General features: G+C 39.2%; 1 protein-coding gene across 3 annotated transcripts in view; it reads right to left on the bottom strand.

The window, feature by feature from the left end:
- The window catches only part of RNF17 (ring finger protein 17), a 104606-nt gene extending 93224 nt beyond the window's left edge, over positions 1-11382 (bottom strand). For 2 of the 3 annotated variants that reach the window (XM_032260066.1, XM_032260065.1), the window contains exons 1-5: positions 11021-11382; positions 8274-8368; positions 5967-6058; positions 2514-2625; positions 1191-1271 (exon numbers count right to left, since the gene is read on the bottom strand). In XM_032260066.1, coding sequence (XP_032115957.1) covers positions 1191-1271; positions 2514-2625; positions 5967-6058; positions 8274-8368; positions 11021-11150 — 510 coding nt within the window. In that variant the 5' untranslated portion in view covers positions 11151-11382. The remainder of the gene's footprint in view (positions 1-1190; positions 1272-2513; positions 2626-5966; positions 6059-8273; positions 8369-11020) is intronic. The other variant, XM_032260067.1, reaches the window with a different exon arrangement.
- Positions 11383-12747: the final 1365 nt, after the last annotated feature.

Raw genomic sequence — 12747 nt, forward strand, 5'->3', positions numbered from 1 at the left:
ATATCTGCCACCATGCTCAGCTTTCTGTTTTTCTGGTTTTTTTTTTTTTTGAGACTGAGTCTCTCTCTCTCTACCCAGGTGGGAGTGCAGTGGCACGATCTGGGCTCACTCACTGATCTGGGCACTCTGCCTCCTGGGTTCAGGCAATTCTCCTGCCTCAGCCTCCCAAGTAGCTAGGATTACAGGCACAGGCCACCATGCCCGACTAATTTTTGTATTTTTAATAGTGATGGGGTTTAGCCATGTTGACCAGGCTGGTCTTGAACTCTTATCTCAAGTGATCTGCCCACCTTGGCCTCCCAAAGTGCTGGGATTACAGGAGTGAGCAAGGGTGCTGGCCCAGAAAGTGAGGTTTTTATACTTATAACTGATGCTGCAATGGGTTAAATTTTGGGGGATGTTGGCATGGGGTAAATGCATCTTGCATTGAGAAGGACATGAATACTGAGCACTAGAGGGCACTGTTTTGAGTTGGATTGTGTCCCCACTCTCCCAAATTCAGATACTGAAGTCCTAACCTCTGGTTAATTTACCACTGATTTGCTCTTCTCTACTATATCTGGTACTAGTTATTGCTTATCACAGGTGACATCCTTTTTTCCCCTTTTTCTCTCAATGTTAGTTTTTCTCTAAAAACTCTTCTAGCTTATTACTTTTATTCCTCTTGAGAAACGACTTTTGATAGTGACCCTTAGCCAATCAAAAATGTCTTGTCCTTCTCTGCAAAAAAGCAGCCACAACATAATCAGCTATACCCTTTTGATTTCCTTGATTGTAAATTTTGTTGCTAGGTGCTGAAGAGCTTGTTTTGTGTCACCAAATGAGAGAGTCTCTTTTGGAAGGCAGAGTAAGGAGAGAGAGAGAGAGAGACTCCCTCTGTAAGGTGGGGATAACAGCAAACAGTGAGTAAATGTTGAAAAGATAATCTGCAATGCTTCTGAGACAAAATTCAGCCCACAGCAAGTAGATTTCATGGTTCCTTATTAAAGCTCGAATTTTATTAAGTTCCTAGCACAGCAATGCTACAAGACCAATCTTGGCAGGCCATGGGAAAAGTTTCCCATTCTTTTTTAGATTATCTTAATAACCCAGTGCTAAGCTCTAACCTCAGTGTTAACATATCCAAATATACACACTTAAAGAGGACATGCTTTACTTCATGATAGAATTTAATCATGCAAAGTGCTTACTTTTCCAGCAATACTTAATTGTTCAAAGTTGTGGTGTGCTGTCTTCAATGCTTCATCAATTTCTTCTGCAGTGTTAATGTCCTAAGAAAGGAGGGGAATCACACACAAATATAAAACTAAAAAACATATGCTTAGATATGTATATTATACTCGCAAAAAATTCAGGCTACCATTTTGGTTACAAAAGCAACATAGACTCACTACAGAAAAGTTAAAACAAGCAACAAAAATAACGGTCAATCCTGCTTACCTGGAGATAAAAACCATTCATATTTTAGAGCTTTGATTAGACCATTCCAGATTTTTTTTAGAAAGATATATTCTTTTAATAGGATCATGCCCTGTAATAATCTTTTCAACTTAAAACTACCTTGAACAATTTATCATGGCAATACATGTATACATATAAAAATTATAAATAGTTCTTAAGAAAAAAAAGATTATAATTTGACTCCACTAAGATTTACACTTGAAGGAAAAGGAGTAAAATTAAGTGCTTTTTCTCCTTTCTCTGTCCATTGACTTTTTTTTTTTGGAGACAGAGTCTTGCCCAGGCTAGAGTACGGTGGTGCTAACTCCACTTACTGCAACCTCCGCCTCCCAGGTTCAAGCCATTCTCATGCCTCAGCCTCGAGAGTAGCTGGAATTATAGGTGTGTACCACCACAATTGGCTAATTTTTGTATTTTTAGTAGAGATGGGGTTTCACCAAGTCAGCCAGGCTGTTCTTGAATACTTGGCCTCAAGTGATCTGCCAGCCTCGGCCTCCCAAAGTGCTTGGGGTGACAGGCAGGAGCCACTGCGCCCGGCTTTCACTAATGATCTTAACACAAAAATTTAATACTTCACTCAACATCATTTTGGAATTTGTTCTATTTCTAATCTTAATACATTATTTAAAGTTATCAGGAGTAGATAAAAGGTAAAATTCAATCGAGCAATAACATTAACAACAACAAATGCAGTTAGGCCTTTTGGTTGCCATTTAAATAAATGGAAAAAAAATCACACTTAAAATTTAAAAACTTGGGCTTTATATGTTTCACAGAACCTGGATTCAGTAACTAGTTTCAAAGGAAAGAAGCTTCACACATGTAAATATCAAGAACTTTGAAACAGAGTTACTCAAAGGTAGAATGGATTGCCCTGAAAGAAAAGAGAACTGTCTAAACACAGAACAAAACAGATTCAAGTAGGACAGTGGGCTTACTTCTGTTACCTATAAATTTCCAAAAGAATCTATAATCATAGAAGAAAGTTAAGCTACTAGAGACAAAGTCAAACGTTTGCGTTCATCGTACTTCATGACCAACGTATTTCATACCAACATTACAGCTGATGAGTTCAAAACAGTCCTGTGTGTGGATGCTGAATGTTCTAAACCAGTAGTTAGCTGATCAGCAGTCTTCTTAAAGTCCTGAGAACAATTCTTTATTCTGAAAAGTGTCAAATATATTATTTTATTTTTTGAGACAGGATTTTTCTGTCACCCAGGCTGCAGTGCAGTGGCACCATTATGGCTCACTGCAGCCTCAACTTCCCAGGCTCCAGCAATCCTCCCACCTTAGCTGGGATCCTCCCAATTAGCTGGGACCATAGGTGTGTGGCACCGCACTCGGTTAATTTTTGTTTTTTGTTTTTTGTAGAGATGAAATTTCAAAATGTTGCCCAGGTTGGTCTCAAACTCCTAAGCTCAAGCGATCCACCTGCCTCAACCTCTCAAAGTGCTGGGATTACAGTCACGAGCCACTGTGCCTGGCCCAAGTACATTATTTTAAACACCAACATTAATGTAATGACTTTAATCTTCTATTCAGATTTTCACCATAAAAAATAACTCATGACTTATAAGAACATGTACAGTAAGTTATCAATTAACTATAAATGTAAAGAGAGAAACCACAAGTAAATATGCTTTCATACAAATTTTAAAGAAAACAAATTCCAAAAACAATGGCTTAAAGTATATATTGTGTTTTAATTACAGTACTTAATTACTGGTCCTTATGTGGTATTTTTTGGTACAAATGATGATAATCACTGAAATGTGTTAAGCTCATCAATTAAAGTGAGTGTTTATACATACAAAGCCAGCTATTAAAAAGCTTGTACTCAACAAGTCTGGAGAATTTACAAAGAGGTAATGAATTTAACTAGGCAAGTTAATGGCAAAGAAAAAGTTCATTGCATTGTCTAGTATATAGAAGTCAGAGTTTTATTTATTTATTTATTTCAGATACGGAGTCCCACTGTGTTGCCCAGGTTGGTCTTGAACTCCTGGACTCAAGTGATCCTCCTGCCTCAGTCTCCCACGGTGCTAGGATTACAGGCATGAGCCATCATGTCCAGCAAGTTTTATCTTTATATAACCATATTGGCTAGCACACTGTAACCAGTGTTTGCTGAGTTAACAACAGCTTATAGCTTATGGAGGAAACTATGATGTTTAAATGTCACTCTTATGCAGAAAAATACTAAACCAAATAATTTTTTAACATTCTATTACTTTGAAAAGTGAATGTTCATGTTCTTAAAAACATGAATGCATTAGCCCCGAGGATCCCATTATTGAATTCCTGTTTCAAAACATTAAAAACAAATCAGTGAAGAAATGAGCCAAGGGTTACTGTAATTTAAAAATATACAACCATTTAAAACCAAACTGTACCTTAAATAATAGTTACTAATATAAGTATAATTGACATAAATTTAATTTTTTAAATGGTTATTTGGAACAAATTTGGGTATTTTCTGGTTAAGATGGATTCCTCTACCTCTGAAAGTAAAATTTCACTTTGCAACTCTGACATTATAAACAGTACAATCTGGTCTGGCTTGCATGACATGTCAGAAAATTTCACACAGCAGTACAGATCTCTAGTTTGAGGAAAAAAGATCTGGCAACACTGGGTTGATCTTAACACATAGCAGTAATTGGCTACAGCTGACTAACAACTGCATCCTTTGGAGGGAGTAAGCCCTCGGCATCAACTGCTAGCCTCACCACTCATTGTTTCAACTCAGTTGACCTGACCACCCAGTAAGTTATCTGCTTAACTCCTGTAGGTGTTCAAATTTGGAAGCCCTAAATTTGATAAAAATGGCTACTCCACGGGGACTCACAATAAGCCAGAAGATTATCTTAAAGGTTTATTCTAATAACTCTACATAGAGCTCATGGAGGACGTGACCAGTGGTATAGGAGTTGGGAGCAGTACTGGTATTCAATAAACCTAGTTTTACATTCTGGTTCTGTGAATAACCAGCTGCCAGACTTTAGCTAAGTGGTTTTACTACCCAAAGAAAATGGCTACAACCATTTTTTGTTTTTTTTTTTTTTCTAAGTACTCATTTAGGTCTGGAAAGAGAAGCTACAGTTGTAATATGAAGTGCCAGGAATTCTAGACTGAAGAATTTTGAATTTTAATTGAATAATCAATAAACAACTATAGCATAAAGCAGAGTCTGATAAGGAGCTAAACAAAAGAACAAGAGAAATAAGGCAGTAGAAATTAAAACAGGTTATGGATATAGGAGATACTATGGAAGTCATCTAACGGGGGTAAAATGAATGCAATAGGAGGAACTGAGGTGATTTATAAATACTTGATGCCATTAACAAAATTGGAGAGCTCCACATGAAATTGTTCCTTGAAAGAATTTTATTTCTTGCATAGTCTACTACCATACTAAATATGCTTTAAAAAGTTATATACAATTTACCATTTGAGTACAGTTCTAGGAAATTGATCAGAAGGTCCTTTAACACTTAAAAAGTTACAAAAATCAAACACGTAATAAACATTGCATGTTTACCCTGTGTCCCAAACCAGAGATATAAAGAGGAATAAAATGTGCTCCATTCTCTTAAAAGGGCTTACAGACTAGCAGGGAAAGACAGAAACATTAAGTGAAATAATCAGTAACATGTACTCATCTCTAGCTCGGTGTATTAAAAAAATAAACTCAAAAAGAGAATCTATTAATGCATACATGTGTAAAGTCTCATACAATAATGAAAAAATGAATAAAAGAACTCCAAAGGTATTATTTCTCCTATAAATCACTTCTCAAAACAACTCTTCACTAAGTCTTCCACTATACTGTACTTGCGCTACTTTTAAGAGTGAAGAGAACCTGGGTGCAGCGGCTCATGCCTACAATCCCAGCACTTTGAGAGGTTGAAGCAGAAGGATCACTTAAAGTTAGGAGTTTGAGACCAGCTTGGGCAACACAATGAGATTCCACATCTACAAAAATAAAAATTAAAAATCAGCTGTGCATGCTGGTGCATGCCTGTAGTCCTAGATACTCCAGAGGCTGAGGTGAGAAGCTAGCTTGAGCCCAACAGTCTGAGGCTGCAAGTGAGCCATGATCACAACCACTGCACTCCAGCCTGGGTGACACAGTGGGACCCCGTCTCTCAAACAACTCAATTTAAAAAATTTTTAAAAAGAATCAAGAGAAGACTAAGCTATTTCTTTCTCTATAACTTCCTTTCATCCAGCACGAGTAACTTTAACCAGTATCACTTTCAGCCTTTCTTGATTGGTAATCCTTAAATTTCTTTCTTTAAATAAGGACAAACAAATGCTGCTTCTTTAAAGAGCTGGAGTCTCCATTCCACTGACAGCTAAAATGAATCATGAACTTAAAGAGCACTCCATAAACAGTGGGTTAGAAATACAGATTTAAGAATGGCATTATCAGTAATTCTAAAACTATTCCAGTTAACACACTGACTCTAAATATTCAAATAAATACACATGGGACATACGTCTTAGGCCGCAGTTTTGCCATTACAGGGTCTTCTTTAAAACATCCAGCCATTAAGTAGTAGCCTTGTCTAGTATTCACAGCTGTAGCAACCTTAGGACGAAATAAGGGTTTAAAAAAACAAAGACAGTTATCTAATACATTGTTTATCCAGAACCTAAACAACTATTTAAGTGTACCTTTCATAAAGTTAATACCCTAAAAAGCCTGAAATCCTCTGTAAATCAAGGAGAAAATTGTACTTATATGATGTTTTGATCCATTTTAATCTTTGAAAGAAATCAGGAATGTGGCAACTATTAATTTTTAGTTAATTAAGAAAAACACTTCATTCTACCGTAATTCTAAAGGAAATATTAGCAATACTTTCAATTTTACTTTAAAAATTTTAGGCCAGGCACAGGGGCTCACACTTATTATCCTAGCACTTTGGGAGACCAAGGTGGGTGGATTACCTGAGGTCAGGAGTTCGAGACCAGCCTGGCCAACATGGTGAAAACTCGGTCTCTGCTAAAAATACCAAAAAAAAAAAAAAAAAAAATAGCTGGGCATGGTGGCGGGCACCTATAATCCCAGCTACTCGGGAGGCTGAGGCAGGAGACTTGCTTGAACCTAGGAGGTGGAGGCTGCAGTAAGCCAAAACTATGCTATTGCACTCCAGCCTGGGAAACAAGAGTAAAATTCTGTCTCTCCAAAAAAAAAAAAGAGGGGGGGAGGATGGGACAGGTCACTTATCTCTAAAAGTTAAAACTAGTCAAAATGATACAAAATAGATTTATCACAACATTAAAATCAAACTTAGTATTTGTAAACACATTATAAACACTCTTACCCATTATCCAAAATCCTAAATAGTACAAGTATAATAATTTAAGAACATTAAATATGAAATCATTTGCCAAAAAAGGCAAAAAGTACTGTTCAAACATTAAAAAAAATATATTAAAACAGGACAGATATGGACACAGATAGTTCCAGCTGCCTGCTTTCTTTTCCCTTCACTTATTTTTCACCCACAACACTGAATCCATCGGGGATCTACCACAACCACAGGAGGAGGGCTCACTTCATCTTAACCACATAGCCAACCACATCTGAGAAGCCCCATGTCAAAAAAAGAGAACAGGTTAGGAATTTCCCACAATAATATATCCAAAATAGACAGCTTCTGATATGTAATTTGTTATAATTGAAACTTTTACTAATTACAATATATGGGTTTTTTTTTTAAAACCATATTTAACTTGCAAGCCAGTTAATCCAAACCTAAATAATGAAGGGTTATTTAGTAGTCTGGAAGCTTAGAAAGAACTTTTACATAATTCAGATTTGATTCTTAGCAATCCTAGGAGATAAGACAAGGCAGGTATTATATCCATCTCACATATGAGGAAACCCAGGCTAGGTTGACAGAATGAGAACTACATTCTAGGTCTCATGTCTCCATATGGTCTCCCACACTGCAACAGAAAACAAATGATTCAAAGCCTTATCATCTGACTTCTCCAGTAAAACATTAAGAATTTACAGCTTGAGGCTACTTTCCAAGAACATACTATATGAACTGAACTATACTTATATTTCTATTAAATGTATAGGATATCAAATAAATTTTATTTTACATCCTTAATTCTCGTTCTTACAGACAGATTTAATCTTAATGGAATTGCTTTTTCAGTGCTTCTGAAGCACAGATTTTAGGCAGTAATTTTGCTTCTCTACATTTTTGTAGAATGGCATCCACAAATGTACAGTTGATGACATAACAAAGGTTGAGGGGCAAGAGGAGTTCAAAATTTGCTTGCATGGATTGGTGTGTAAAACGGTGGCTAGGGTTTTTAAAGGAATATACACCATTAAAGTAAACAAAGAGACAATTTTCCACAGAAGTCCCCAAAGAATCAAAATATGCAGGCCAATAAGGTAACACTTTAGCCTTTTATTTTTATCACTTTGAACAAAATTATAAAATGGATAGGAAAAGTTTTATCTTGTGTTAGGTTTCTTTGCTTAAAGATTCAGCAGCAAAAATGCAAGGGTTTAGTCCCCGCCCCTCCTCCCCCCACTTTGTATCTCGCTCTGTGGCTAGGCTGAAGTGCAGTGGCACGATCTTGGCTGACTACAACCTCCACCTTCCGGGTTCAAGTGATTCTCCTGCCTCAGCCTCCCTAGTAGCTGGGACTACAGGCGCACGCCACCGCGCCCAGCCAAGTTTTTAGCTTCTAACTAGAAGTGTTTTACTTCTGTAGTATTTTTACCATTAACATTATATTGTGATGTGTTTAATGTGAAAAATTATAAAACTTACCTCACAATCAGGGCATGTAATTGTAGTGCATTCTTCAGTTATTAACAAGCACAGTTCACATAAAGCATGTCCACATTGAAGTTCATAATGATGACCTATTGATGAAATTATTATTATTTTGATAATGATTATCAAGACAGTGTCTTGCTTTGTTGTCCAGGCTGGAGTGCAGTGGTGTCATCACAGCTCACTGCAGCCTCCACCTCTTGGGCTCAAGCAATCCTCCTACCTCAGCCTCCCAAAAGTAGCTGGGACTACAGGTGTGTCCCAAAACACCCTAATTTAACAGATGAAATTCTATTGCGATTAAACTGTCCATGGTGTGTTAATGCTAAACGGGTAATACTGATCAAAGGGAAATTCAAAGGGGATCCTACTGTACAGGAAAAGATACCTACTACAGTTTGAAATGGGTGAATTACTGAATATACATAAGGAGTAACCAACTATTCACTGTCAGGAGGGAGAAAAATCAAGAACAAAAACCAAGCAGAGCTATGTAATAGCATTTGCAGGAACTCAGATAGCTATTTTGTACCTAGAATACTTTATATTGTATTCATAAATATTCAATATTGTATTCATATTGTATTCATAAATATATTCATATTTATATTTATGAATCTGCCATATCTTATAATTATACAAAGTGTTCTGACACATTTTGTTTGTTCTTTGTAAATACCACAGTTAAGTGGGCTGGAGATAAAATAGCATTTTGGAAACTGGGTTAACTAAATGGTATAATCCACACTCCAATCCATTTCTGTTTCCAAGTCTAACATTCTGATTGATCATACTGCCCTCTACTGCTTTATATTTCCCATCCTGTGAAGAGGTCAGGAAGGGCCAAACCTTCCTGGCAAGACCGTGCTCTCAGAATTTACGACACTGGCAAGGCCAGAAGCCAGATGCTATTATCATCACACACCCACAACTCACATAAAGATCATTTTCACAAACAGCATTTACGAAAGGAAATACCATAACTTGATTGAAAACCTAATATGATTTAAATCATCTAAGTAGAATTACAAGTTTATAATAAGTAACATTTGTTTTAGCTACATAATTTCAAGGATTTTTAAAGTTTTGCAAGAAAAAAGGAAAAAACTAGATAAAAATCAGTCATCTTTTACTAGCAAAATATTTTATAGAGTTCATGCTGAATTATAATAATTGCATTTATTTTTTTATTCTGAGACGAGTCTCGCTCTGCTGCCCAAGCTGGAGTGCAGTGGCAGCATCTCGACTGACTGCCACCTCTGCCTCCTGGGCTCATGGGATTCTCCTGCCTCAGCCTCCTGAGTAGCTGAGATTACAGGTGCAGGCCACCATGCCTAATTTTTTGTATTTTTAGTAGAGAAGGGGTTTCTGTCATGTTGTCCAGGCTGGTCTCGATCTCCGACCTCAAGTGATCCGCCGGGCTCGGCCTCCCAAAGTGCTGGGACTATAGGCGTGAGCCACCGTGCCCAGCCTTGCATTAATTTTATTTTTTAAAAAACGTTTACAAGTTTCCGACCCAACTGAAATACCTGAAACTTATTACAACCACGCGAAATTTTAAAGCCCCATTTAACTTCCACAGATAAAACTGCCAACAAAGTTAAAACACTTAACTGTTCCTATAAAATTTCTGATACTGAATAACTTAATCTGTCGTACATTACAGCTTAAAAAGCACTTTCCAGATTCTAAGCACATAGCCACTACTTTTCCAACTGAGTTTTTCTAAGCATTATAATACAAATGTACGGAAGAATTACTCATTTTAAAAGGTTGTGTTCTAGAACTATTCAGTAATTTTTATTTCATTCAAAAATGGAGACTTTCTACGTAAAGGCAGCAGTGAGGTAAACCCCAAGTAGGAGAAACTTGATTCTCCATTGAAATCACAGCTTTTTCTGCAAAGGCGCACATCTCAGAGTCCATCTTGACAGGACTGAGAAAACTGATAGAATGACCTGAATAACTTTGGAAGTATAAACATTAAACGGTTACACCAGGTAATACGAATTTTTCAGTAGCTCCAGGAGTTGTGATTCCACAACTCATCTGTATCAGAGCACTCTATTTTAAATTACATTAAAATAACTTAAACCTGTGATCACTTGAGTAGATTGTAGATGAACAGGTCAATAGTAGTGCAGTGTATTTTTCCCTTCACGTATAAAGACCAACACACACACACACACACACAAACACAAGGTGCACAAAAGAAACTATCATTTTCCAAACAGTGCTTTAGGTGAATGTGAGCCATAATGTAAAAAAACAAACAAAAAAACCACACAAACAAAAAAATGCTCACATCAACAAAAAATCCAAAACCATTTCACAGTGGTCTGCTTGCTACTCCTACAACAAAAACTACGCAAGAAAATCAAGTTTCATTCCTTTTTGATGATGAAACAATGGGCTGCATTTCTACGTCTACTTTTGCACGAACCCGCCAACCTGCCGCGTGAGGGGTCAAGTGACCCGGGCCCCCATCCTCCCAGCTGGAGGGTTGGTGAGGCCTGAGTGCGGAAGTGGAGAAAGCCATGAAAGGGGCGGCTGCGGCTCTAACCAACCCAACGGCGGCCTTCTTGGGGGTCGTCTGCAGCTCGCTGGAGGCCTGTGACGCCGCTTCCGGGGACACCTAGCTTGGATGCAGCCGACCAGGCCTCACGCGCCCACCAGCTCACCTGGCCCCCAGCCCTCCCTCCAGGCTGCCTCCCCACTAGGTGGGCCCTTGGGCTCCTCACCGGATGCTCTGGACACCCTCCTTCCACACCTGGTGCACGGGATTTCAGCGGCCCCCCAGGGCTGACTCTTCCTCCCCATCCACTGGTAGGAAGACCGGGCAGACGCAGCCTTCGAAGGTTCTGCCGCCATCGCTGTCTCTTTCTTCTGGAACAATCGCAGCGTGCTAGTACCGGCGGCCCTCGCGGCAGCGACCAATCATGGGAGGCCAGCGCCTGCAGCTAGCCAATCAGTGGGTCTGGAAATTAAAGCCCGCCCCTGAGCTCGCCCTTGAGGGGGCTGGGGCTGTTTTCCGTTATCCTGGGCGTTACCACTCCTAGAAGGGGCGCTTTGTGGTCGTTAAGGACCGTTCACTTTTACGTTCTACCCAAATGGTCACCACTTTAGCACTTTCAGTCATCCCAAGTTAAAATGTATTTTAAATGTTATTACTTACATTGCGGGTAATTTCATAAGTAATAATAATTTGTATTGAAGCAATCCCCTTTTCCTACTATGTGTCAGGACTAGAAGCCCTACACCTGTGTGCTGGAGGCATCCAGGGCTTGGTTAATAGGAGCTGGAGTGGAGAAGCTAATCAGCAGCCGTCACTGGGGGAGATTCAGTGAATGCTTTCAAATTAAGGAGTGCTCACCATTACTGCTGTTGAGCCTAATGATATACAAGGCAGTGTGCTGAGAGTGGTTGGGGATGCTAAGAATTTATAAACGAACAGGTTTCTGCCAGAGAGGTATATAACTCCCTTAAAAAACGGTAATTTCCACCAAGATAGCTAAGTGTTAAGTGCTGGACGTGTGTTAGGGACAATAAGAATTACTGTGGTCTGCCAGGCGCAGTGGCTCACGCCTGTAATCCTAGCACTTTGGGGGGCTGAGGTAAGTGGATCACCTGAGGTCAGGAGTTCGAGACCAGCCTGGCCAATGTGGTAAAATCCTGTCTCTACTAAAAATACAAAAAAATTAGTTGGGCCTGGTGGCGGGCGCCTGTAATCCCAGCTACTTGGGAGGCTGAGGCAGGAGAATCTCGAACCCTGGAGGTGGAGGAGCCGAGATGGCGCCATTGCACTCCACCCTGGGCAACAAGAGGAAACTCTGTCTCAAAAAAAAAAAAATTACTGCATTCTGAAGAAATGAAGTCAATATGGTCTACAGTGGTATGAAAAGTCTTCCTAGAGGATACACGGTTTGCATTAGACCTTACAAGATAGGTAGTACTTACAGGAGTAAACAAGAAATAAGGGATTCCAAGGATAAAGAACACATCAGCGAGGGAAGGGGGATGGAAGACACAGTGGCTTCTTGAGAATTTTAAGGCCATTTAGCCAGAGTACGAGTTTCCTTAAAATAGGTTTATTTGGAGAGGCATGTTAGGGAAGAATTTCGGAGAATCTCGAGTGTCGGGCTGAGGAGTTTGGACTTTACTTTTTTTTTTCTTTTTCTTTTGAGACAGAGTTTCGCTCTTATTGCCCAGACTGGAGTGCAGTGGCTCACTAGGCTCACTGCAACCTCTGCTTCCCGGGTTCAAGCTATTCTCCTGCCTCAGTTTCCTGAGTAGCTGGGATTTACAGGCATGCGCCACCCCAGCTGGCTAATTTTGTATTTTTAGTAGAGACGGGGTTTCTCCATGTTGGTCAGGCTGGTCTGTAGCTCCCAACCTCAGGTGATCTGCCCGCCTTGGCCTCCCAAAGTGCTGGGATTATAGGTGTGAGACACCGAGCCTGACCTGGACT

Source organism: Sapajus apella, unplaced genomic scaffold, assembly GCF_009761245.1.
Source record: "Sapajus apella isolate SASKATOON/1434 unplaced genomic scaffold, GSC_monkey_1.0 scaffold114, whole genome shotgun sequence".
NCBI lineage: Eukaryota > Metazoa > Chordata > Mammalia > Primates > Cebidae > Sapajus > Sapajus apella.